This window comes from Natator depressus, chromosome 3 (assembly GCF_965152275.1).
Source record: "Natator depressus isolate rNatDep1 chromosome 3, rNatDep2.hap1, whole genome shotgun sequence".
NCBI classification, from domain to species: Eukaryota; Metazoa; Chordata; order Testudines; family Cheloniidae; genus Natator; species Natator depressus.
Window position 1 is genome coordinate 90,485,760 of NC_134236.1, and position 27,586 is coordinate 90,513,345.

General features: G+C 41.1%; 1 protein-coding gene across 1 annotated transcript in view; it reads left to right on the top strand.

The window, feature by feature from the left end:
- Window positions 1–201: 201 nt before the first annotated feature.
- Window positions 202–27,586, top strand: part of RFX6 (regulatory factor X6) — a 50,649-nt gene continuing 23,264 nt past the window's right edge. The window contains exons 1-7 of the mRNA XM_074948296.1: window positions 202–430; window positions 976–1,132; window positions 3,074–3,197; window positions 6,935–6,996; window positions 15,612–15,689; window positions 18,305–18,332; window positions 22,121–22,228. Of these exons, the coding sequence (XP_074804397.1) occupies window positions 202–430; window positions 976–1,132; window positions 3,074–3,197; window positions 6,935–6,996; window positions 15,612–15,689; window positions 18,305–18,332; window positions 22,121–22,228 (786 nt within the window). The remainder of the gene's footprint in view (window positions 431–975; window positions 1,133–3,073; window positions 3,198–6,934; window positions 6,997–15,611; window positions 15,690–18,304; window positions 18,333–22,120; window positions 22,229–27,586) is intronic.

Sequence of the window (27,586 nt, forward strand, 5' to 3'; positions counted from 1 at the left end):
ATCTGCAAGAGTGGCACCCAGAGTCAGACTCCTCTAGGGCACCAGGCTGCTTGGAGGGGGAGGGGGAGAAGCGGGGCTGGCCCGGGGCTGATGTCCTTGTCGGTGCCCCCTGCGCCCCCAGCCCTGCTCAAGGCGTGAGACGCCTGCCTGCCCCCGGGAGGGGGCTGCTGCTCGCATGGACGCGGCTGGGGGAATGTGCCAATGAAGAGCATGGCTAAGGCGCTGGAGGGAGAAGACGACTCCTTCCTGCAGCCCTCGCAGAAGGGGTCTCCCGGGCTCCAGGAGGATTGCTATGAGGGCCTGCTGGGGAAGGCCTTGCTCTCCTACCCGGAGCAGGGGCTATGCGCCCCGGCGCTGCAGCAAGCCAGTTCGCTGGACAGCCGAGAGCAGGGCGATCCGGAGCCTGGCCTGCCCATTGGGATCAAGTCAGGTAAGAGCGCTACCCCCGCGGGGGAACTGCGGTGTAACTGCCCTCTGAAGAGCATCGGATCGTGCCTCTATCTCCCCGCTTTCCGCTCCCACCTGCAGGCAGCGGGTCTATTTCAGTGTGTCCATAGGGCGGGTTCCCTGCGCCCCAGGAGTCTTAGGTAGATAGGTGTAGTCCTGGATCTGAGGCTGTCTATGTCATCTCAAAGCCAGGAGTGTAGTGCCGGTGCTAGACCATCCCTGGCATACACAACCGGTCACATTACACAGATATCGCTGGTACTTGGCGATTGCATAGATACATTAGATGAACTCGATAGATCTATCTGTCTAACCTAGTTCATCGCAGAGTGTAGGGACATGTAACAAGTATCTGTGTAATACACCCGCGTGCGGATATCTAGATCAACGTACACAGAGAGATATAAAATCAAAGGAAGGGAATTTAGGATTGAATCAGGGAAATCGAAAATACTCTTTCAAATGGAAATGTGATAAACAAATGTAACGATGCACTTGGATTTATTTTCTTTTCCCCCTGACACTCAGAAATACATTTTAACAGTGAAGCCCTTTCCTCAGAAGAGGAGGATACAGATATTCATGACAGTAAAATAAAATCCTTCGACCAAAACCTGTCTCCGAAGAAAACCATCACGCAGATTATGAAGGACAAAAAGAAACAGACCCAGCTCACCCTACAGTGGTAAGGCTCTTGCCCATCTACACACAGAGCACACCTGTACTACAAGGAGTTTTTCCTTTCTTTCTTTCTTTCTTTCTTTCTTTCTTTCTTTCTTTCTTTCTTTCTTTCGTGGGAGGAAAGCTAATAATTATTTACAAAGTCTGAGTGCATTAGGGTGGTAAAATCTGTGTAAGGAAAGCTTTCCCAAAGGAAGTTACTTTACTACTTGCAGAAAATGCGTCTATTGCTGTATATTGGTCAAATGAATCAACAATTAAGATTTCGGACCACAAAGGGAATTTAAGTATTTGTTTACCCAATCATGAAATTGGTCTCTGTAGCCCATTTTCACAATATTTGCCATTTAATCTGGTGCTGTTTTGGAGGGAAAAAAACCGATCTAAAAACATAGCTCACAAGATATCTGAAGTAGATTTGCTAGGGAGTATATGGGGTGGCTTTTACTAGCTTTAATGCAGACTGTAGTAAAACGCAGTGGGACTCATTTTAAGGCCCTGTCTCTGGAAGTGTAAACCTGTTCACGAATACTTTCACTGCTACTGATTTATCGCAGCTCAACATACAATCTGAGCCAAACCTCCGAAATAGAAATCAATTGAAAGCATAAAGATCCCAACAGAAATATTCTCTTCTGGTTACCCAATAATTCAATATTAACCAGCATCTGATTTATAGCTGCCTAGCACCAGTTTATTTCAATGCGGTACTGTTACCCCTGCCTCTAAAAATAAATAGCCATATCCTGGAAAAACGTGAAGATGAGTGATTAATTAAGACATACATTTGTGAAAGGAGCAGTTAATTGTCATGCCTGTGGTAGTTTTACTGAATTGTAATGCAGCTGGTCATTGTTCCCAGACTGGAAACCCTGATGTTACTGTATTTTATTCGAGCAGAGAAAACACCCAAGAACAGCCCTTTTTGGGGAAATATTCCCTTCGGAGCATGGTTGAAGTCAGGGAAATCTCCCACTGAAGTCAGCAAGATCTTTGTTACAAACTTCAGATTTAGCCCTAGATTACTTCCTCTAACAGTGAAAACCATATAAAGTAAACACAGGACTGCATTGCTACCCCAGATTTCTCAGACTACTTTAACCTGGGGAGTGGGCCGTAAACCGATTCAATAGAGGTTTCTACAGCAAGTCCTTTTATGCATGTGTGCAATTTGAGCGAAGAGGAAGCTGTTATATTGGAATGGCATTGATAATAGTGAGGGGTAGAAATGGGCCAAAGGTGAAATAGCTCCAAGACTGAGAGCTCACAGGTATCCCCACACGCCATATTCACCGAATACGAGATGAAAGGACCAGGCTTCGTTTCATTCCTTGAAGTACCACCTTGGTGTCCACCACTGCTAGCCTCTGTGTCACTTTTAAATGAAGTGGCAAGATATTAAGAGATGCAGGCTCGCACCCGTTCAGACAGGAGTCTGGGAAACAAAAATAACCTCTAGATGAGGTTGTGCCTCAATTCCAGTTCAGCCCCTCTCTAAATAAGCATTTCCAGTTTTTCTGGGTTTTTAGACAGAAGTTGCATATTGAATTAGTCCAGGCACCGAATCAGGATCTAGATTTAGGCTCTGGATCAGTCAAAAGTGATAGGGTTAAAATGATCCTTGCGGGTAAATCAGTTGCGTTTCAGGGAGCAACACCAGGGAGGAATCCTTCCCCTTATTTGGCGGTGGTGATTTTGTTCTCCCTCTTGCTGGAGAAGAAAGCTGCCGTGCTGGTTGTCACACATAAAGCACAGCAGACCAGCATACGCCGTTCCACTCCTCCATCTTGCCCAAGCTGCTGTAAGTAAGTTGCTGACTAGTAAGCTGTAGTGAGAGCTCTCAGTAAATGTTGCAGACAGGGCAGTGGGAAAGAAGGGAGGGACAACAAAACGGGGGAACCCACAGGGTGGCTTTTCATTCTGGTTATTTTTTTTTACTCTGCAGGCTGGAAGAAAACTACATCGTGTGTGAGGGAGTTTGTTTACCGAGGTGCATCCTTTATGCACATTATTTAGACTTCTGCAGGAAAGAGAAGCTAGAACCTGCCTGTGCTGCGACCTTTGGGAAGGTAAAGGAGCAAACGTCTGGCGGTCCATTGATTGTCAGACTAATTCTTCCACAGAACCATGTTTAACTCCTCCCCTATTATCATGACTCTCAGAAATGAACAAATCCTTATGCTTTCTAGAGCCCCTGCGTCTTTGAATTAAATGGGGTCCAACTAAACCTGCATTGCTCCCTCTGAACAGGGTCTTAGGGTATGGCTACACTACGAAATTAGGTAGAATTTATAGAAGTTGGTTTTTTAGAAATTGGTTTTATATAGTCGAGTGAGTGTGTGTTCCCATAGAAAATGCTCTAAGTGCATTAAGTGCATTAACTCGGCGGAGTGCTTCCACAGTACCGAGGCTAGAGTCGACTTCCGGAGCGTTGCACTGTGGGTAGCTATCCCACAGTTCCCGCAGTCTCCACTGCCCATTGGAATTCTGGGTTGAGAGCCCAATGCCTGATGGGGCTAAAACATTGTCGCGGGTGGTTCTGGGTACATATCGTCAGGCCCCCGTTCCCTCTGCTGATGAGCTCTGCCTGGTCACCTCTGCTGATGAGCTCTGCATGGTCACCTGCAGCTTGCCATGCTGGCCAAACAGGAAATGAGATTCAAACGTTCGCGGTTCTTTTCCTGTCTACCTGGCCAGTGCATCTGAGTTGAGAGTGCTGTCCAGAGCAGTCACAATGGAGCACTCTGGGATAGCTCCCGGAGGCCAATACCGTCAAATTGTGTCCACAGTACCCCAAATTCGACCCGGCAAGGCCGATTTAAGCGCTAATCCCCTTGTCAGGGGTGGAGTAAGGAAATCGATTTTAAGAGCCCTTTACGTCAAAAAAAAGGGCTTCATCGTGTGGACGGCTGCAGGTTTACATTGATTTAACGCTACTAAATTCGACCTAAAGTCCTAGTGTAGACCAGGGCTAAGACAACAACCTCAAAGGAATGAAATTAAGATTCCTCTTGATTTGCACTGTGAAATCCGGAAGAGACATTCTCTCTCGCAGCCTTTGCTTTGCAATGAGAGGGATGTGATTCTTCATATAAAAGGTGCAGCTGAGGGATCTGGGACAGAACACACAGCTTTATACTTGGCAGTCTTTAGTGCAATAACAGAGAGAAATGTTGTGAGGTTCGGCAGGAGAAGAAGAAGAGTTCAGAGCAGAATGAGTTTCTAAGTGGGAAACTGTTGAAACCCCCCCCCTTCAACCTCTCCCACCCAATTAGTCCTAAAATCATTTAACCAGAGTGAGAGATGTGGACTTTCCAAATTAAATCCCATACATACAGTTAGTGAAACAGAAAACAAAGAAGGCATCACAGATCAATTTTGTAAAACACCACTGATCCATTCAGTTTGCTTACAGAAATGCATTCGTTAGTCTAATGAAATAACGGTAATGGAAATCAACTCCAGATCATAAAACGTTCACTCCTCATATTTTGTTACCTGCATTGAATGTATTTGGGGAGTTCCCATCTCACATTGCTTAAATGACTTCAGTATTATTGGGGGAAACAACAAATTTCCACTTAAACAGTATTTTTATTGTGAATTTTATTTCCTCTGCTTATGGGATAAAGGACTTTTCATTTTGTACATCTACTGCCTTAAGCCTCATTGAAACAATTATTGGTGTGGAAAGATGATTAGGGCACTAGCCTAGGATTTGGGAGACATGGGTGTAAGTCCCTGCTCTGCCACAGACTTCCTGTGTGACCTTGGGCAAGCCATTTAGTCCCTCTGTGCCTCAATTCCTGATCTATAAAATGGGGATAATCATAAATACATTAAAAGTGTGAGGCACTCTGATACTAGGGCAATGGCGGGGGGTCATATAAGTATGAGAGAGAGAGAGAGAAATTTGTATGTCTTAGCCTCCAGATTGCACATTTAAGATGAAAAATCAATCCATTACAAAACAAAATATCTAAGGGCCAAATCCTGCCATCCTTACTTAGGATTAACGGCAGTTTTGTTTGGGTCATTTTTTTTTCAGGTTTCCATTAGTATTGTTTAATATGCATCAAGATGAATCCAGAGTGATTGTGTCTGAGTCATCAGTGAAAGGGAATTGGAACCAGGCCACCTGAATCTTATCTCTAGCTTTGTCTCTGAATCTCTGTGCAAGCTTAGAAAAATTACTTACCCTTCTGTGCCTCAGATTTGTAATAAAACTACTTCCCACGGAGTGAAAAACTAAACCAAGCAGTGTTCACAATGTTCTTTGAGATCCTAGGTTCTATCAAAATTCAAATATTCACCTGCCGAGGGCTGGCATAGCACACCCTGTGGATCTGTGATGCCCTGTCAGAGGGATGGGAAGCATTCCGTCATTGTATCCTACTGTCAATGGAAATCCTTCTGTCACTGTATTTTATTCAGGCAGAGATTACGACCAGTAAGGAGCACCCCACTCCCATAGCCTGGCCACAATCCCATTGGGAAGCATAGGTCCTGCTCCCCCATTTGGCACTATCTGTCTGAAAGGGAGTAGGTGAGGGTGAGGACATATCTCTTCTCTCCCATTTCTCCCCCATATATACCAGCCAGGAAAGCTGGCCTGCCAGGGAAGGGAGTGCCCACTGCTTCCTCCTCTCATGCAGCAGAGCTGTCCTGCTAGCATGAGTCACTCTCTAGATCTGAGTCCGAGGCCCCAGCAGGTGCAGTAGGGCTAGGAGTGGGTGTTAAAAGCTACCCCCACCTGCTGAAACATTTTAGCACAGTGTGATGTCATTTCTCATGTGGGTGTTATTAGATCACCCCAGCAGTTTCCTCCTATCCTGAACTGCTCAAGTGGGACAGACATGATTTTAGAATCCTGGCCTGCTGCTGTACTGCGGTGGGGGAGCTCTCCCTGAGCTGGCTTTCTCCAGCCTTTGCAGTATTGCAGCTTGGTTCAGGGTGGGGGGAGTGAGAGGAGCCATCACAAGGAGTCATTTGCCCCTTCCCTGTTCCCCATGGTCCACAGTTCAGTCATCCCCTCTACACAGCCTTGACCCACTCCCCAGTACCGCTGCTTCTCCTCCTCCTCCAGAAGCACTCTCAAGTACTTTCAGTCCCCTGGCGCACTCCCTGGCCCAGCATCTCCTCTTTCCATTTCCAGTGCAGACACCTGGTACCTACCTTTCTTCCCCAGGGCCTAAACACCTTCCAGCCCACACAGGCCTGGTGCCTTCCTTTCTCCCCTAGAGCCCAGACACACCACACAGTACCTGCCGGAGTAGAATCCCTGCTACAGGTCCTTTTGTTCCACCTGACGGCCTCCCTAGAGGCTGGGGCAAAGAATCCAGTGCTGCTTAAGTGCAACCCATTGAATGGGTTTCTCCTGAAGACAACTAGTCTTTGTGGTGACAAGTAAGAGCGAAACTGGGAAGGAGATCTCGTGGTGTGTGTGTGTGCACGTACACACTTATGGGGAGATCTGGAGTTACAAAGTGGGATGACTGAGGGTATTAAATGCCCTAATCTTTCAAGTCACCTCTACTCTGGGCTCTAGAAAGCATAAACAATTTGTTTAGTTGTTTGTGGATCTTGATAGCATTGAAATAACACTTATTCATGAATCACAAATGTAACAGTTTTCGGTCTCTGCAGTCTCCTCTTATACTACAAGTCTACGCTTTATTTTTAATATGTTCAGGAATAAATATTTATTCACTGTTCAACATTTGCTTTTTCAAGACAAACTTTTCAGAGCTGCTGACAAAGGAAACATGCCCTTGCTAGAAACTAATATGCCTGACTTTCTCATTAGACCATTCGTCAGAAATTCCCCCTGCTTACCACACGGCGGCTTGGGACAAGAGGCCATTCAAAGTAAGGCACAATTATCCCTGTATCCACATAGAGTATAGACAGTACGACATGCATGTGTCTGTATTTTATGCATTAAGCCACAAAATCTGCATTCAAATAACTAGAGCTACAGATGACATTTTGTGTGTGTGTGAGAGAGAGAGAGAGAGATGGAACTGAAAAACAGTCTGAATTTTAGAAAAATTATTGCATGCATGATTTTAAATGTAATGGCTTTTTCCCAGATTTTCCATTATCTTTATAATGTCATGGATCTTTTGTGGTGTTTCCAAACTTTTGTCAGATATTTGTTATACTTGCTCATTTTTGCTGGGAAAATTGCATCATTGAATTATGATTGTTATTATTCTGGTTTGCAAACCTAGCAGCTTTTCACTCCCATTTCCAAATTACAGTAAAGCTTCAGCTGAAACTACTAGAGACAGACATTTAGTGCTAAACCTAGAAGACAATATACAAATGACCTTTGTTAAGGACAGTTTTAGAAGGACTTTGAGAATTCATAATTGTAGCTGCAGACTTCTTCAGTCTAATCAACCAGTTGATTTGTTTCAGAGGTGTCACCTTGTTAGTTTGTATCAGCAAAAACAACGAGGAGTCCTTGTGGCACCTTAGAGACTAACACATTTATTTGGGCATTAGCTTTCGTGGGCTATAACCCACTTCATCAGATGCACCAGCTGATTTGTATAGCTGGTCTGTGGAGTGTTGTGCTTTAGGAGTACAGCATGATGATTTTTTACATGTGTGTTTATGATAAGTAAGCATGATGCCTAGTGTGTAAATGATGTCGGTGTTCATCCTGGACTTACATTTTTTAGCTCTAGGCAGAGCAGGTGTAATGTTATTGTGAATCTCATAGTATGACAACACCTTTTCTTTCTGAATACCCCAAGAGCTCTGAGGAAGTGTGATTGAGTTTCCCCAATGTGATTTTGATTTTGGTTCAAGAATGTAAAAAGTGTGTCTTTCCATGGATTGTGTATGTTCTTAAGGACGTAAGGAGCAATGTAGTGTACTGATGCACCAATACACCATATATGATGAAAACCAAAATTGGACAGAAGCAGGGTGTTCTAAATGATTCCTTGATGCACAATCAGTGAATAATTAGGAATCAGGTATTTCAGTAAAGTCTCTTCCATTCAAAGTAAGGCACCGTTATCCATGCATCCACATAGAGTATAGGCTGTACAACAGTGGGAAGTTAATGATGCAACATTCTGTGTTGTCTGAAGCTGACTGTCTATGAGGCTGTGCTACCAGGGAAGACTTAAGGTTGTTAGAGTGACCTTAAAAGCTAATTTCCATACTTAGTTGGGTTTTGTAAAGTTTATACTGAAATTAGAATTCTGGGGATTTCAAAAGTGAGGGGGACACTTTTCTGGGGAGTGGGGATCTGGTTAAACTTTATTGTTCTTAGAAGGCATTTTTCAAAAAAGTTAGCAGTCCTCAACCTTGAGTCCAATTTAGTCAAGTTCTTATCTGTGAATTTCTATTGGTTTCAGAAGAAGTTTTTCCTAAGAACGCCCATGTTGCTATGAGGAACGTTAAGGGATATAAATGGTATCCATGTTTCTGTGAATATATCTATCTGCACTAGTCCATAGTTATTCTGGACCTTATTCAAGATGTGCTTAAGTATGCATGTGCCTTCAAATACAGGCGTAGTCCCAGGATTGCTCTCATGCTTAAAGTTAGGCATGTGTTTAAGTGCCTTCCTGAATCAGGGTATAGGAAAATAGACTTGACTCAAAGAAGAGATCACAATAGAGTGATGGTTTATTGAGGCAAGACTGAAAAACAGAGACAAGTAACAAGGAAAAAAATAAACAAACAAAGATGGAAAACCATAACAATAAGAGTAATAAGAAAACTCTTGGGAAAAGACTCTGTGTGAAAAATTCTTACCTGTGAAACAAAGTACAGAAAATAAAGGTGGTCTGCAAAAGGAAAACATAAGGTTGTGTTCTTCTTGAATTATTTATACTATATGGCCTGAAGGATGTTTGGTTGACTGTTTTTTAAAGTTTTTTTTCCCTCTGCTGCTTATTTTTTTACTTTGGACTTTATCTTAGAAATATCAGGAACGGCAAGTCGGTTCCCTGGCTTTTTGGCGAGCTCACTGGAGGTGTCATATATGGAATTTAGCTTTAGGATTTAATCAAATCCTTCTTTGATAAAAATTAACAATTTCAAATTGTTAATAGCAACGTATTTTTTCCCTCTCGAGTGTTTCTCAGGCATTGTATTAACAAAAACAAAATGAACCAAAGTGTTTCAAATATTTGGAATAAAAATCCCTTCCCGTCTCTATCAACTCTATTCCACTTGCCTCATTTCTCTCATGTCATAAATCCTACCAGTTTCCCAATGGTCCATAGAGTTTTCCAGGAAAAATAGGGGAGACAAGACCTAAATTTCAATTGTAAAGTGACAAGATGGGGGGGGGCATAGTTGAGGAAGGAAGCCCAACAATCTTTCAGGCTTTATTTACATATCTAGGGTGACCAGATGGCCCGTTTTTATAGGGACAGTCCCCTTTTTGGGGACTTTTTCTTATATAGGCGCCTATTACCTCCCACCCCATCCCGTTTTTTCACAGTTGCTATCTGGTCACCCTATACATATCACAAAGAAAAATAACAAATGGAATGCAAATTCGTTTTTCCCCCTTTGCAGGTCACCTTTAAATGCTGAAAGGAAGTTTTTGGAGTAAAGTTGTTATTGGAAAGAAGCTTGTGTTGGTTAAAAGTCTGATGAGCATGGGGGTGTGGAAGGGTGATCATGCATTGTCTGCTATAGTGAAATCTCTTATTGTAGTAGCTCAGTCATGGCTACAGGCCATGTAGCCTAATGTAAGTGTGGACTGATGTATTGTCCCAGAACTTTGGTTTGTAACTGATCTCATACAGACTTCTAAACGTTATGGGGTTGGCATTGTATGCATAAATAACTAACTAGCTCACAAATTCTCCAGACTAGTCAAGTTCTTCTAAAGGCCCACATAGCCCAATGAATCTGGACCTTAGGTTCAGCCATTCTATTGCTATTATAAACCAGAAAATACCAGAAAAAAGTCCCCAAAATGCACCTCAGTTTTTTGGACCTGTCATATCTAATAAACAGGTTACCAGATTTTGCCCCAAACCTTCAAAAAGGCAATTCTACCTTCAGTAAATATCACACATCTGTGAAATGTCAGGTGGTTTGATTTCTGTGAAGTTGAGGGGGGTGTTTAAAAGAGAGGTAATACCACAATTTATAAATATGTATTTATAAATGGGGATCTAGCTCCAGCATTAATTGTGTAGAGATGAGTGTCACTGCCCACACCTCTTTTCGAAGACATGGTACAATATTAGTGCAGAAATACAGCTCATCCGGCATTTACTCAGCAGATTGCACAGGCTCACTGACCTTGACAGTATTAATGAGTGATGTTTTCATATGGATCATCTGCTCTTGAACACTTTCTTCGAATGGGTAAGGCACCAAGAGGTTTCGCTCAAACATCTGGCATTGGGATCTTCTTTTTTATCTGTTTTTTTTTTCTGAAAACATCATGGGCCTGATTTTCATTTACACTGAGACGACCTGGTCTACACTTACAAATTAGATTTCAGAGTAGCAGGTGTGTTAGTCTGTATCTGCAAAAAGAAAAGGAGGACTTGTGGCACCTTAGAGACTCACAGATTTATTTGAGCATAAGCTTTCATGAGCTACAGCTCACTTCACATATGCTCAGATAAATTTGTTCGTCTCTAAGGTGCCACAAGTCCTCCTTTTCTTTTTACTTAAAAATTAGATCAACCTACTTATGTTGCTCAGGGCTGTGAAAAATTTCACTCCCTGAGCACCATAGTTCAGTCCTGTTCTAGACGTGGCTAGGTTATTAAGAATTTCTCCATTAACCTAGCTACACCTCTCGGAGAGGTGGATTATCTAGATTGATGTGAAAAATTTCATGCCCTGAGTGCCATAGTTAGGTTGACCTAACCCCACTGCAGACACAGCTAGGTCAGTGGATGAATTCTTCCATCAACTTAACTATCACCTTTCAGAGAGGTGGACTACCTACACTGATGGAAAAAGCCCTTCCATTAATGTAGGAACCTTTCCATTAATGCTGTAGGGCTTGTAGTGTAGACATAGCCTAACTGCTCACTAATGAAAATAAACAGGTCAGAACCTGGGCTTGAGTGAGGTTAGGTACTACTGGGCACCACATTATAATACAGACATGTCGGTAGGGAGCAAAGCTGGGTTCTTTCGGCTGGACACAGTTATTTCCTCGCACTCAGACTTTTTCTTTTAAAGAATGTAACACAATGGAGTTATTTCAGTTCTAAGGTTTAGATTCCTGTTTAGTATTTTTAATTGTATTACTGTAGCATCTAGAAACTCCAGTGAAGATGCCATTGGGCTGGGTGCTGTACAAATATAGAACCAAAAGACAGTCCCCACCCCAGAGAGCTTACAATCTAATATTTCAAAGGACCCGCCCCCCGCACTTTCCATGAATAAATTATCTCACAATGTACTTCTCACCTCGTATATGTCAGGATAGTGATAGAGCACAGCCACAACCAGAGCTGACCAGAGAATGACAATTCCATTTCTCAGCAGCTTTTGAGGTCCCAACATTTGTTTTCATTTTGCACTGGAAGGTTTTTGTGACAATAGAATTGTGTTGGCAGAGAGGCAGAGATGTGTGCGGGTGTCATGGTAGGTAGGGCACACAGCTCCAAGTCCCTGCTCTGACTGATTGAAAGCAGAGTTTTTCACTCCAGATCCCTCTGATTTAGGCAGCATAGAGCCTTTAACCTGTCTCACTCACATCCCAGGACAGTGCCCTAACTGCCCTTTAGGGTGTAAGAATCTTTCTTTCTCTTCCTGGATCCCAAACCCCATTTTGATGAAATCTTTGTTGAAACCAGAACTTTTTGGCTTAGATGAAAGAGCATGTTTCACTGTAGAGCAGGCTTCCAATCAGCTCTCGTCATGACTACCCTGTATTTCCCATATTGCTGAAGGGATGGGGATCCTGGCTAGATCCCAGCTAGATGGGAGGAGACCCACTATAGAAAAGGCTGTAAATACTGTCTCAGATTAGTATATAATAATCTGTAAACTCTTTGGGGCAGGGACTGTGTCCTCTTGTGTGTTTGGACAATGCCAAGCATAATGTGGCCGCTCCCAGAATAGAAATAATAAACAATAATCACCATGATCTGTGAATTACCCGTGACAGCTACTCAGGAAAATGTACATACTGGGTAGAGTAGACACACAGGAGATTGTGTTTGAGCTCAAGTTACATTTTAATTTCTTTGTAGACTTTGATCGGTTAAATCTTAGCTTTTATCCATCATGTCTGAAAACTATTATCTTATTTATTAGGAGTGATTTAGTGGGTTAATAAAACTGATATGGCAGCTGGCCTCGTGATAACAAGTTATTGCAAGTCCCTGAACAGCTTAATCCTATCATTTCCTTATCAGCCATCATTTGTGTCAGTGTAAGCTAAAATCAGGGCGACTAGCTGCACAGGAACATATGTTACAGCAGACCTATGACATAAAAAAGGAAGCAGTTTAGTCTGTTTCTTTTTATAGTTCTGTTGAGAAAATCAAGAAATAAATCCTTCACGATCATGGATCTTATTTTATTCCTAATAATCATATACAATATAGTAAATATATAGCTATGCAGTTGTATATTTTATATAATGAATTAGAATTCCACATTTGTTGGGAAAGAAGAACTATTTTGTAGGAGGTTAGTTTGAAAATAAAAAATGGCAAGTGTTTGAAGCTGCTGAGAGATTTCAGATATTAGAATAAGATCTGAGAAGTTGCTTTAGTGACAGAGTGCAAATGAGCAAATCAATGGTGCATATATTATAATACACTTAACATTTTTTAAATACGGGTGATATCTCTGTATAATATTTTCTCTAATCTATTGTACAACTCTTGATATTTAATTGCTAAATGATAAAAGTTTGATTTTTTAGAACATATTCTCACACATTTCATATCAAACACTCTTAAATCTCATCTAAAATAGTTTCAGTGCAATGGGAGAAAAATGTCCATGAGCTCAGAGTGAAAAGTTTGCATCTGAACTTTGCCAAATGTCAGGAATGTTCAGATCCAGAAGTTTGGTTCAAGCCCAACTCTTTAATATAGAATATATGGAATACAATGGCTGAAAGAAACTTCATGACTTCTATCCATAAGAGAGATCAGATACAGAAGTTTATGATATGGAGGTAAGATCCTTTAGCATTATGACATTGATTGGTGTTATTTAGGGCCTAAGGCACCTGTTGATACGATTTTACAGAGCAACTATTGGTCACAAATAATGGAATGATTCAAGCAGGTGGACATAGTTCGGAGCTATGTTAATGCATCTTTAAAATTGGCCTGCTCATGTGTATTTAGTCACGTCACCGATCCTCAAATTAATATACTCATGGCAAAGAACAAAGGGACATGGTGATAATGTAGGTGACAAAATCTTGCTCTTCTCAAGGGTTAATGGGTATCACGGTGTTTTGGTGGAGTTACCTTTACTCATAAATTTCAGGTAAACAATGAAAGCAGTAATGTGTTTAGCAATGACCACTTAGCATCACATTTCCTTAGCTATAAAACCTTGACTGCTGACAGCAAAGCTGGCCATCAGCAGAAGTAGTACTTCAGTTGGGATCTGCAAAGCCAACCAGATAATTTAGACACATAACTCTCATCAAAATTGCTTTTCCTGGGAGTTGTATCTAAATCCCCATGTCAGCTTTGAAAATATAAAAACCTTCATCTTTTACCGTTCCTAGCCTTCCTTCTCCCTCAGGAGAGAAAACAGTGAGGATACAATGTTATGCTAAAAGGAACAACAGTGCTGAGTTGGGATTGCTTATCAACTTGTTCAGAGACATCAACAAAGAAATACCACTTTGTGGAGATAGCTCTTCTACAAAACACTTAAGCACGTGCTTAGTCTCATTGAAGTCAGCATGACTAGTCATGTGCTTAAAATAAGCATGCGCTTAAGTATCATACTAGATCAGGGCCCAAATTTGGTTGCAGAGCACAGCAATTTGATATAGATATACTGTCCATTGGTAGATTAGGATCACCCGTAGCATCATAGGGAGCAAGTATTTCATTAGTAATTGTATCTATTCCAACACAGGTTGGTAGCAACAGGTTCAACAATGATTTTCACCATGATAATTGTTTACACTGAGTTCTTTTGTTACACTGGGAAATGATGATCTAGCTCTGATGCACAGACTGAAAAGTCAATGCTTTTCTTGAAAAGATTTCATTTAAAACTTCTTTGATGTCATAAAATTAAGGTCTCTTTCACCTTTCAAGACTAATAATGCAATGCTGAATCACTTCCTCTTCTCCTCCATATGATACTTTATGGTGCTTTTACTTCTTACTTTAAAAGTGACTTTTGTACTTTGAAAAGTAGAAGTAGAAGTTTCCAGGAGCCTATGTGGTCTCAGACTGAGCTAAGCCCTTCAGATTGAGCTAAACTACAGGAAGACCAGCAAGACAATATATAGGGAAAAGTGGGGGCTGGCCTCCTGCCCCAACCCTTTCTCACCACCACTTACCCAGTGACTCTCCAGATTCTACCAGAGCATAGGGACATTGGAGAATCAGAAGACATAACCCCATTTTATACCCCCACCCAGAATCAGGGCCATTGAATCTAGACATCTGTGAGACCATCTAGCCTTCCTGCCAGTGCAGGATTGTTTCATCTCATACATTTACTAGAGTTTTTCCAGTCTAGTTATCAATGTGCCATGTAATGCAACTAATCACCCTGAGGTGATTATTCTTCTTCTCTCCATCTCACTTCTTCTGTCCATCAGGGATCTTGCAATTGCCCACCAACTCTAGCCCTTAAGAATTTCTCCACCTAATTCTCCCTCCCTCTAGGTATCTCCTTCCTTACTGAACACTTTTTAAAATATCAGGGATGAAGGGGTTAATATAGAGAGTTTATAAACCAGGTTATAACTTTGGCATCCTTCTGGATGAACAGTGCTATATAAAAGTAAGCTATTAGCTTTTATAGATGAGGAAATGATGTTGATGTAAGTGATACTAATGTGACACTAATGAGTCATTTTTAAACACATTACTACTTTTATTGTTTATGTTTGAAATATACAAAGGGGACTTAATCTAAATTTTCCCCTCAATTAAGCTGATGCAACTCCACTGAGTTTGGAGGGGTTATGCCAATGCAATTTAGGCCTGGTCTACACACAAAGTTGACCAGTTTAACTAAAAGTTGTGATTCTAAACCAAATTACTTAAACCAGTGCAAGTGTGTGTTATGTCAAGAGTGTCCACGTGAAGGGAGTTGCACTGATTTAACTAGTGAATCAATGCACGCACTGTGGGTGGACAAGGCCTAAGAGGAGCATCCAGCCAATATTCCCATTGCCTTCAGTGGGACCAGGATCTGTCCCAGTGACATGAAACATTACTTTAATTAAAATAGAGTCTAAGGAAAAGTTGAATTAAGCACCAGTTTAGTTCCCTGTAGACCTTTATGTGTGTCCCTTTTCTTTTTCATAGGTATCATTACTATGGAATTGGCATTAAAGAGAGCAGCGCGTATTACCACTCTGTGTATTCTGGAAAAGGGTTGACAAGGTACAGTAACATGACTGCTGAGACTAAGTCTCTGCCACTGTATTTTGGAATGATGTTCAGCGATGATCTAATTTTAATCTCATCTATCTATGTAAGGTAGTCACAGGACACCTATCACTGTAGTATAGAGGCACCAGTAATATTGTTCTCTCATCGTTTTAATGCTCCTAGTTTGGGGCAGTAATTTACTCCCAAAAATCCAGAGTTAAATTTTTGGACACAATGGGCCAGCTGGTGTAATTCAGCATACCTCCACTGAAGTCAAGGGAGCTATGCCATTTATACCATTTACACTAGCCCACTAAATTTAGAATAGTGAGGCTCAATTTTCAGAGCATTTTGCTTATACGTATTTGTGTGGCAGTCTTCTCCATTTGCCACCCAATGCAGCTCACCATTGTGAAACTGCCAGGGAATGGTGTGAAGTTGGCACCTGTGGGCAGGAGGGCTGGTTTCAGTGTAGATTAATATTTACTGATTCTTTTACTGGCAAATATCAAGCTGAAACCTAAACCAGAAGCTCTAATTATATTTATTTAAGGGACAGCTAGCAAGATCAATAAATTATGATAGCTGCATGTTGGTTTACCAAACAAAGATTAATAGTTCATAAAACAAATGTCTCTGTTCACATATGGCTTGAATGAAGGCTTTCATTGTCGATGAAAACACAGCCATGAGTGGGATTGTGTTAAAGGAAAAGGATAAATGAGTTCATAGGCATATATAGAAAATTCAGCTGCTGGCTGCTTCAGGTTATCGCCCAGGGTCCCTGGCATAAGAAATGGGGCACAACAGAAAACATGAGGCTAATGTTGGCATTGGTCATCTAAAGAAAGGGGGGATCCTGCAGTTGCTGGGTATAATAATCTGAATCTGCCATTTCCTCATCCAGTATTTATCAAGGGTTGCGGGGGTGTTTTTGGCACATTTGTAGATGAGATTATTTTGTAATGCAGAATTATCTTGAACAAATTGCTCATTTAATTGAGTGAGAGGCACAAAGGGGACCATATCACTAATGGCCCTGGGCAGTATCTCAGCCAGAGCCATGCACCATTAGGTTCAAGCCTGTGGCCTTACAAGCTCCAGTGCTGCTGAGTGAAAGAAAATGGAGTTAATGCAAAAGTACCCAGGGCCAGATTTTCAAAGGAGTTAGGTGCCTAATGGTGCAGATAGGTGTCTAGTGAGATTTTCCAGCACTTCCAGGTATTTAACAACTATTGATTTCATGAGACTGAAGTGCCTTGGCACTTTTGAAAACCGCACTAAGCACCTTTCTGCATCTTTAGGTGCTTAAATACTTTTAAAAATCTGCCTCCCCCACCCCTGTCCTTCAAAGGAGGAAGCGTAGCACACTCCTACCAATAGTACTGTGGGAAGAACAGCTTTAGCTTGTGACTGAGGCTTTGGAGGAACACACCCAGCAAAAGCTGCCCAAGTTATATGCTGAATTGGTGATCTCCCCTTGCAGCTCTGTCCACAATACACATCTAGCTGTAAGGCCCCTACCTCCATCTCTGTAGGCAATGGAGTTCTTCTACCCACCTGCCCTCTCTGCTTGCCTTCTGGTATCGGCATCAGACATGAGGTTTGGAAGGAACACACATTTCCCCTTTCCAAGACACTCACTGGCATTCCCCTGAGCCATTTTCCCTGTGTCTGGCCTGTGCAGGCAGAATGCCTTGGGTCACCTCTGGCCATGTCAGCTCCACTCCCTGTCCCCAACACATCTCAATGGCTTGAAACCACAATATCGCCCCATGTCACTATAAAACTTCATGTTGTCATTGTAATCTTATCACCTTGCAGCTAAAATAAGGGAGAATTCTATTAATTAAACAAACCACAACTGACTTGTTTTCATCATTGTGCAGATCCTTGTAGAGCCTTGCCACCCGGGATTACCTAACGTAGTAGATCTGATTCAACTTGAGTTTTCTAGTGACTGCACCTAGGGCTTGCTTTGACATCCAATGAAGCCAATGGGAATCTTTCCATTGACTTCTGTGGCCATTGGACCAGGCCCATAGTACACAGAATGCTGTCTATACTGTTTTATATTCCTGACAGTTATTAATGATTTTTTTCCATCAGAGATATATGCCTCTTGGATTGAAACCATTCCGAGTTCTAGGAAAGTTTCTGGCAAACACTATTTTATGCTGTTATCTTTCTTCTCAAAGGGGAAAGTCTAAACTCTTTTTTCTTTCATTTATTTTTTATTAGTCTTATTCTCTGCTAGGGCAGTTCTAAAATATTCTAGATTTGGGGTCCAATGCTTCCCTGATTTACAGACTTTTGTGAGGTTCTGACACAGGTTTGAAGTCTGAATGGAACCTGGGTCTTAGAATTTTCTGTTTGGTCACTGTCCTAAAGTCGTCACTTTTAAAAGACGGTCCCCCATGGCTTTAATGATGTTCTCAGGAGCTTGGAGGCCAGTAGAAGTTGAGGAATAGAGCTAATTGCCCAGATATGTTTATTTTTCAGGCTTACCAGGATCATTTTCCCATCCAGTGCAGTGTGTGGGGGAGAAGCTATTGTTGTGGATGTTTAATTAAAATAACCACAGTGCTCAATTTTGATGTACTAATACAATCTATTTGTTTTCAAAGGTTTTCTGGAAGCAAGCTGAAGAATGAGGTAAGCACTGTGCACTTTTTTCTCTTACTTGTAGTCCCATTATTCATAGTAGTACTATTGAATAGGGAGTGGTTCCCCCAACCCCCAGTTTGCTTGAAAATTGAAACAGTACATTATAGAGTAGATTGTGCAACCTTTGGTCAGGTTGCTAAGAATGTGCTCCCAAGAGTAATCCCAATGAAGTTAATGAGATTGCACTTGTGAGTAAGGGTTCTCAGTGTAAGGGTTGTATAGTCTAGCCCCGTATGTCTGAGACAATGCAGTCAAGTTTCAAAACAAAACTAAAATGAATGTGACCAGACAAGATTTAGTGAAAATTTTTCAACTCTTCTTACATTAAACTATATACCTACTCACTGCCTTGAATATACCATAGAATCATAGAAATGTAGGACTAGAAGGGACCTCGAGAGGTCATCTAGTCCAGTCCCCTGTACTGAGGCAGGACTAAGTACTAGACCATCCCTGACAGGTGTTTGTCTAACCTGTTCTTAAAAATCTCCAGTGATGGAGATTCTACAGCCTCCCTAGGCAATTTGTCCAATTAGTTTTTGCAGAAAGGATTTACGATTGCATGAGATGTCACTCTCACCAGCAACACAGAAACATTGAAAAGATTTTAAAATCTTATAGGTACAGACTAAATGAAACTTGGATGAACATTGAATGCCAGGCACATTGTTTACCTCTGGTATGTTTTATCACATTTTTTAGTATTTTTTCTGTACGAGGAGATATCAGAAACTCTTTTATCTAAACCAGTTAGTGTGCCATTAGAGTCTGCATGGTTAATTAGGCTGATAATATTGCTGTCATTATCTTAATGTTAAATAGCCATTAGAAACAGACGGCATTAGAATGAAAGGGCAGGTGGCAATGGGTTAAAATATCAAACCTAGAAGTGGGATACAGTCATATAAGTCCATTAGCACAATGAAATGGTGCAAATGTTTTTTCTTTAAAAAAACATTTATGCACTAATTTCTTTTAATCAAAGCTTTTAATACATTTAATGGGTAATTGCGTAATAAAGGCACCCAGATTGCTCCTGTTATCGATTGAAAAAAACAACTCTGGATGCTGATAGGCAATTGAAGAACTGCAGAAATATTGACTAAAAACAGTGTTTCAACGGTCTAATGTTTAAGACAATACAGAATTTAAATTTCCATCATTTCTTTCATTTAGCTCTTTTTCTGTGTTTGAATAGGTCGATGGGACAGGCAGGGTGCTGTTCAAACAGCACATGTCTGTCATTCCTTGCTTTCTGTTTTGGTTTTTTTAACGATAAAGTAAAGACTGTTTGGAAGTCTGAAGTGTTCATTCAAATCTGAATTTAAGGTAGTCCAAATGCAAATACACAGCCTCAGACGAAACAGATCAGTGTAAGAATGTAAGTCAAAAGATTAAAAAATAGGGCAAATAAATGGTGGACAACACCTAGCTTCAGTTCTTGGTATTCTGAATTCATTTAATTTGAGGCTGACTCAGATTGTTGAAATCCTTACATCTGCTTCAGTGGCCACAGAATTGCACACTTTACTGTATTTCTTTGCACTATGTTGAGGTACACCCATTAAACTTGGTAATTCACGCTAGGGTGAAACTCACCCATATGCAGAGGGCTAGAACAAAGCCAATTTAAGTACCACTTACATTCTCAAATCAGGGTTTAAATGTGGCTGGCCCAGTACCCGGGCTGAATCCCACCCAGTAGTAACTGAGGAAACCCATTCAGAATGAGTGGATTCATAAAGGTGAAATTCCTGTCATTGCAGAAGGCTGGTGCAAGGCTCTGTGCACTGAGGACTAAGTGAGGCAGAGATGGAACACAGGGACTTGTGCAGGCAGCCTGTAATCCTGTGTGAGCAGACACAATTCAACAAGTCAGGAGAGCATCACAGAATGTACTCTCTCCATTTATCTTGACCCTATCATTTCATTTTCCTCACGATATTTCATAGTGCACTGTGGTATATGTTGTAAAGCTTAGGAAGTCTTAGTAACGTCATAACTCACATTATACAGGGTGCTACTGTTCAGTCTTTGCTGAGAAGTGGGCTGAGGCAGCCAGGTTTTTGTGGGAATTATAAAGTCAGCAAACTAGTGAAGCGTTGATTTGTCATGTTTTATCATTCAGTTAGTATCTGAACATGCAAGCTTGTCATTGTTTCATCATCTGCACCTACCGTCGCTCTGAAAGGGAAAGGCTAGCATCAGTGTTTGGGGCCACAGTTCCAGCCCTGAAAGTTTTCCTCTCGAGGTATAGCCAGCACCCGTGTTAACTTTGGCTGTGATCCTGCCAGGGGCTTACAAGATTAATTTGGGCCCCGGTTGAATGGGAGCTCTGTAGGGAACATCTAGGAACTGCAGAAAGTGGTACTGTTGGCCCAGAAGGGAGGCATTTTTCCTTCTGAGTTAGTATTGTACCAGTGTGCCCCCAGGATAATTGGCGGCCTGGTGCTTCTCAGAATACTATCTTGCAAGGAGATGTAAGCCTGACATCACGACCCCTTGTGCTTATCAACAATCCCACAGCATTTCTTTTTTTTTTTTTTTGGTAAGAGAGAGTTGACCTTAGTGTCCTGGCCAAATTGCAGCTTGGTTAAGTGTGTTTTGCCTCTCCGTACTATCCCTGGCATGATTTTATTCTTCACTTCCTGCCCTTACGCGCAGTCCAGGAGACCTCAGTCAGGCAAAACTAGGGACTTCAGTGCTGGGCTCTTGAATTGTTGCATAGTATTGCTGTACATTTGTAATGAACTGTGGTTACACACCCCTCCAGGCATCACTATCCTCAGCAGGGATTGAGCCAAAATCACAGGCCACTGCCATTTGAATGAGGGACAACTCCTTTAGGTGGGAGAAAGCAGCAAGGCACAGAGCTTAGTTCAGCTCCTGAGAGTGAATGAATGGGAATCACGTGTATGAAGGTTAGACTGTTCTGGGAACCTTTATAAATGAATGGGAGCTTACCTCCGAAATGAGCAACCAGCAGAGGTGCTCTTTCACTTATCCAGCCAGTGTGAACAGAAGAAAAGGGCGTGGTGTTTACAGTCTTATTAGTGTTTCAGGAGGCAATTTGAGTCTCACTGTGAAAACTCCCACTTGTTTCAATGGAATAGGATTGGGCCAGTGCTTAATTTGTAATGGAAGAGGTGCCAGGGATCAAGCAATTTGTTTGCATTCAAACTGATGCAGCAAGCTCAAAAGTGCTGAGGCTATGAACTGCCAAACCTAGAGGTGCCAGGGCTCCCCCCCGGCAAGCCATGGCACAAATTAAGCACTGGATTGGGCCCATACTCTCTAAAGGGTCCCTTCCAGAAAAAAATGTGTCTAATTAATCTCTGATATAACTCAGTTAAAGTCAATGGAGTTGCACCAAAGATGAATTTGGCCCAATGTGATCACCTGGTTTTACAAAGCTTTGTGTATGTTTTATGTATGTCCATTTAAACACAAGAGATTATAGTCTGCTTTCACTTATAAATCGGGAATCAATTCTTTGAAGCCAGTAGAATTCCATGAAGTCAGTGGAGTGATTCCAGGTTTGTACGACTGTGAAAGCAAATGTTGATGGTGCTTAAATTTAGGCACATGCTTAAGTATCTTACTGAATAGTGACCCAAGTTTTGAAACCTTCAGATTTTGAAAGTATTATCTGAATTTAACCAAAGTTTTGGAACCTTTGGGAGTCTCATAAGATATAACATCAGTTAAATACTAATTGGTGGTGGTGTTGGCAGTATTACATATTTCTAATTTTACTGTATTTTTACACATTTCAGGGTGGCTTCACTAGGAAATATTCTCTTAGTTCCAAAACTGGAACACTTCTTCCAGAGTTCCCCAGTGCTCAACACCTTGTTCTTCAAGGGTGCATTTCTAAAGAAAAGGTAAAATGAGAGATGCTTCTTTCTTGACTTGCAGACCAAAAACTGTCAGAGAACTTTTCTCCATATCTCACTCAGCCTTTGAGGATCACAGTATTGACATGAAAGAGCCAGAAATGTCCACAATCAAACAGAGTTGACTGATTTATAGAAGGGGCAAACCTTTACTAATGCCGATTAACTGGTTCACCATTGGCAAGGTAGTTGAATTATTTACCTATTAACTGACTTAGTATTTTACGAACTGATGGTATGTAACAAGGGGAGGGCAAAACAAACAAATAGTTGGGAGCTGTATTCATTCCAAATGCCTTTGAATTTTAAAATCAGTTTTTACTGATTAGATTGGAGCAAATAATTCACAACAAATAATTAGAAGAAATTTACTTTTCCCAATCTCCCCTCTTCATCAACTGTCTATGAACAAATCACAAAATGCCATGTGTGCTGATTATTTGAAATTATTCATGAATTTTGTAGCAAATAATTCTTGGTCACAATATTGTTTGAATTGCATATTTGACTGTAGCATGGGAAGTCTGTACTGCATTGCTCAGTTACATAAGTCCGATGGTATTGTTGCTGTATGGATGATGTATGTAACTGAACAACACAGTGTACATTATAAATTGTGAATATTATAAGTAAATACACAATATTACCCCATTCCTGCTTGCACTTTAACCATCCAATAAACAGTTCTGCTTACATAACCCAGGCGTTAGTACATGTGTTATGTGTCTGATCCATGTAGGATATGAATCCGTTAAAAGGGCCCTGAACTGCATAGCTTAGATCTTTAGCACAAGCTGTAAACTCTGAAAGTTGCTGCTTCAGTCCCCCAGTGTTGGCCAAGTTGGTGGCTGCTGTACTAAGATTAGAGGTCTCTGAAGGCTTTCTGAGTCCCTAATCGCCACTGACCAGGTGTTCCAGTGCTGCCTGTCCCCCTTCTGAGCCATCCCATCAGGGGAGGAGCTGGTGGGCTCATGCCTACTTGTTCTGAAAGAGTGAAAGGAGTGAAGGCCTTGGAAGCCCTTGTGCCTCTGTTATGAAGAGCTACATGTAAGAAGCCATTTGCAGTGCACAACAAGTTTCATTGGTCCTCTACAAAATCCATGCTATATATTGTTGAGCACCACCTACTAGCATATAATCCATTAGCTAACTATCTACATATGGATAGACGTCTCTCATTTATAGACCACTCTTGTAACAGCAGTGTCTGAGGGCAGCAGGGGGTGCCTGGCATATTCAACTGGCCTGCTCCTTCTGACCTGCTGTTGCTGCCCCACTTTGACTCCCTTCAGGGCAACAACAAAACAGAAGCTCCCATGCTGCTTTTGTGGCTAAAGAAAAATATATTTGCTACAGTTGGGAAGTTGTATTGAGCATGGGCAGCATGTGAACTGCTGGCCTGGGGAGGCTAGCCCCCAACCCCACACCTTCCACACCCCTCCCCCTGTGGGAGCCCAGAGCCTGTAGCTGCAGCCGCTGGCCCCCGCCCCAGGCTAGTGCACCCAGCCCCCGGAGCACCGGAAGTGGCGAGGCCCCAGCACCAGCCGCGCAGCACCTGGGAAGAGCCACCTCGCAGAGTGAGAAACAGGAGGGGGACTGGGGGCGGAGCATGGGTGGGGCTATGCCTGGCTGTTTGGGGAGGCACAGCCTTCCCCAGCCTATGATACCCGCCACCCATGGTATTGAGAATTTAAATCAATTTAAGTTAAACCAATGAAAACTTCTTATGTAGACAGGCTCTCAGTTGTGGTTAAAATGAGCTGTAATACAGGATAGTTCAGCCTCTGCAGATGGAGCTAGCCAGGTAATAACCACATCAAAACCTGTGCTGAAGCCATGGGCCCTGTTTTGGCTGTACTGACAGAAACTTCCTGACTGCTGTACCATAGTCTGACTCTTGGAGACAGGGAGGGAACAAATATTGCATCCAAGACAGCTGGAAATCTATGAAAATGTTTACAGGTCCAGAACAGAGCTCAAATAGTATCTGAAAAGGATAGAATAGGATCGTCCTTTCTAGGAAATGCCCAGAAGCACCTCAGATACCATGGTGATGGGAGCTGCTAGAAAAACCTACACAGATAGATAGTTAAAATGCTAAGAAACTTAAGTGAGTGGAGGTTCTGAAAGTGTAGAAGCTGGAATTAGATGTTACAACTAAAGTGAGTTGAAATTTTCCAAAGTTGGTTTTTTTGATGAAAAATTATCAAAATTATAAATTTCTACCAAAAGTTCCATGAATACATTGTTGACTGTCCCTTTCATCCTCCATTTTCCACACAGTTGTAGTCATAATTGTAGCTGTGTGAAAATCAGCAGGTTCATTTCACACCGTGATCTGTACACATCTTTTATTTTTGTTTCTCTTGGCACATTCCCCTCTTTTCCCTACACCAAAAACGTGCAGAAACTAGGGCTGTCAAGTGATTAAAAAAATTAATCATGATTAATCACGTGATAGAAAAAATTAATCATGATTAATCGCACTGTTAAACAATAATAGAATACCATTTATTTAAATATTTTGGATGTTTTCTACATTTTCAAATATATTTATTTCAATTACAACACAGAATACAAAGTGTAAAGTGCTCACTTTATATTTATTTTTTATTACAAATATTTGCACTGTAAAACACAAAAGAAATAGTATATTTTAATTCACCCAATATAAGTACTGTAGTACAATCTCTTTATCATGAAAGTTGAACTTACAAATGTAGAATTATGTACAAAAAAACCTGCATTCAAAAATAAAACAATGTAAAACTTTAGAGCCCACAAGTCCACTCAGTCCTACTTCAGCCAATCGCGCAGACAAACAAGTTTGGTTACATTTGTAGGAGATAATGTCTGCTTCTTGTTTACAATATCACCTGAAAGTGAAAACAGGCTTTTGCATGGCACTCTTGTAACTGGCGTTGCAAGATATTTACGTGCTAGATGCACTAAAGATTCTATGTCCCTTCATGCTTCAACCACCATTCCAGAGGACATGCGTCCATGCTGATGATGGGTGCTGCTCGATAACAATCCAAAGCAGGGCAGACCAATGCATGTTCATTTTCATCATCTGAGTCAGATGCCACCAGCAGAAGGTTGATTTTCTTTTTAGGTGATTTGGGTTCTGTAGTTTCTGCATCAAAATGTTGCCCTTTTAAGACTTCTGAAATCATGCTCCACACCCCATCCCTCTCAGATTTTGGATGACACTTTAGATTCTTAAAGCTTGGGTCAAGTGCTGTAGCTATCTTTAGAAATCTCACATTGGTACCTTCGTTGCGTTTTGTCAAATCTGCTGTGAAAGTTTTTTTAAATCAAACAACATATGCTGGGTCATCATCTGAGACTGCTATAACATGAAATATATGGCGGAATGAGGGTAAAACGGAGCAGGAGACTTACAATTCTCCCCCAAAGAGTTCAGTCACAAATTTAATTAGCGCATTGTTTTTTTAACGAGCATCATCAGCATGGAAGCGTGTCCTCACTTTCAGGTGACATTGTAAATAAGAAGTGGGCAGCATTATCTCTCGTAAATGTAAACAAACTTGTTTCGTTTAGCAATTGGCTGAACAAGAAGTAGGACTGAGTGGACTTGTAGGCTCTAAAGTTTTACATTGTTTTGTTTTTGAGTGCAGTTATGTAACAAAAAAATCCTACATTTGTAAGTTGCACTTTCACGATAAAGAGATTGCACTACAATACTTGTATGAGATGAATTGAAAAATACTGTTTCTTTTGTTTATCATTTTTACAGTGGAAATATTTATAATCAAAAATAATATAAAGTGAGCACTGTACACTTTGTATTCTGTAAAAAGAACGAGGAGTACTTTTGGCACCTTAGAGACTAACAAATTTATTTGAGCATAAGCTTTTGTGGGCTAAAACCCACTTCAATGTACATGGCAGAGGGGCATTGCTGGCACATGATGTGCAACTTACAAACTGGACAGTCTCTACGTAAAAGAATAAATGGACACAAATCAGATGTCAAGAATTATAACATTCAAAAACCAGTCGGAGAACACTTCAGTCTCCCTGGTCACTTGATTACAGACCTAAAAGTCACAATATTACAACAAAAAAACTACAAAAACAGACTCCAGTGAGAGACTGCTGAATTGGAATTAATTTGCAAACTGGACACCATTAAATTAGGCTTGAATGAAGACTGGGAGTGGATGGGTCATTACACAAAATAAAACTATTCCCCCCCCCCCACTGTTACTCACACCTTCTTGTCAACTGTTGGAAATGGGCCATCCTGATTATCACTACAAAAGATTTTTTTTCCTGCTGATCATAGCTCATCTTAATTGATCACTCTCATTACAGTGTGTATGGCAACACACATTTTTTCACGTTCTCTGTGTGTATATATATATATCTTCCTACTGTATTTTCCACTGCATGCATCCGATGAAGTGGGTTTTAGCCCACGAAAGCTTATGCTCAAATAAATTTGTTAGTCTCTAAGATGCCACAAGTACTCCTTGTTCTTTTTGCTGATACAGACTAACACGGCTACCACTCTGAAACCTTTGTATTCTGTGTTGTAATTGAAATCGATATAGTTGAAAATGTAGAAAAACATCCAAAATATTTAATAAATTTTAATTGGTATTCTATTGTTTAACAGTGTGATTAATCACAATTAATTTTTTTAATTGCGATTAATTTTTTTTAATTAATCACATGAGTTAACTGCAATTAATTGAGAGCCCTAGCAGAAACCATGCAAACCTGAGTTTAATCTGGGCCTTGGTATGTTGGAAAGTTTCACAAACCATAGCAAACTTTCTCTGAATCTGGATGATCAGGTAAGTTTTGTCTAATGTCAGGCTTCTTTGGAAATGTTTTGCACAACTCTAGTTATGAATATTACCCATTTTTCAGACACTGGGACAAATTCCTTTGTCAGTCACACCTCTGCAATCCCATTAAAATCAAGGAGCAATACACTAGAGATGAATCAGCTGCATGAGATGAAAGAAAAATTCTGCTCTTTAAAGCTTTGCTCTTGAAAGGTGATGATTAAACTTTGACCCAGTGACTGACAGCTTTTTTCCCCATTTGTCCACCCAATGATGTTTCAAAACACTCATAGACGCCTATAGTAGCCTAATGATTAACTTGTACTACTCTTGGGAATTAATCCTACTTTCAAATATGTGGGTATACTTCACCACCTAACTTGGATAAACTGGCCACTGCCTATGTAAACTTTCAAAATATATTCTGCAGGTCTGAAACAGGATTGGACCTTAAAAGTGTTGATGCAGAACTAGAGATGGGTGCCTCTTTCATTGTTATCCATTCTAAAGCTGTACCCACTGTTTT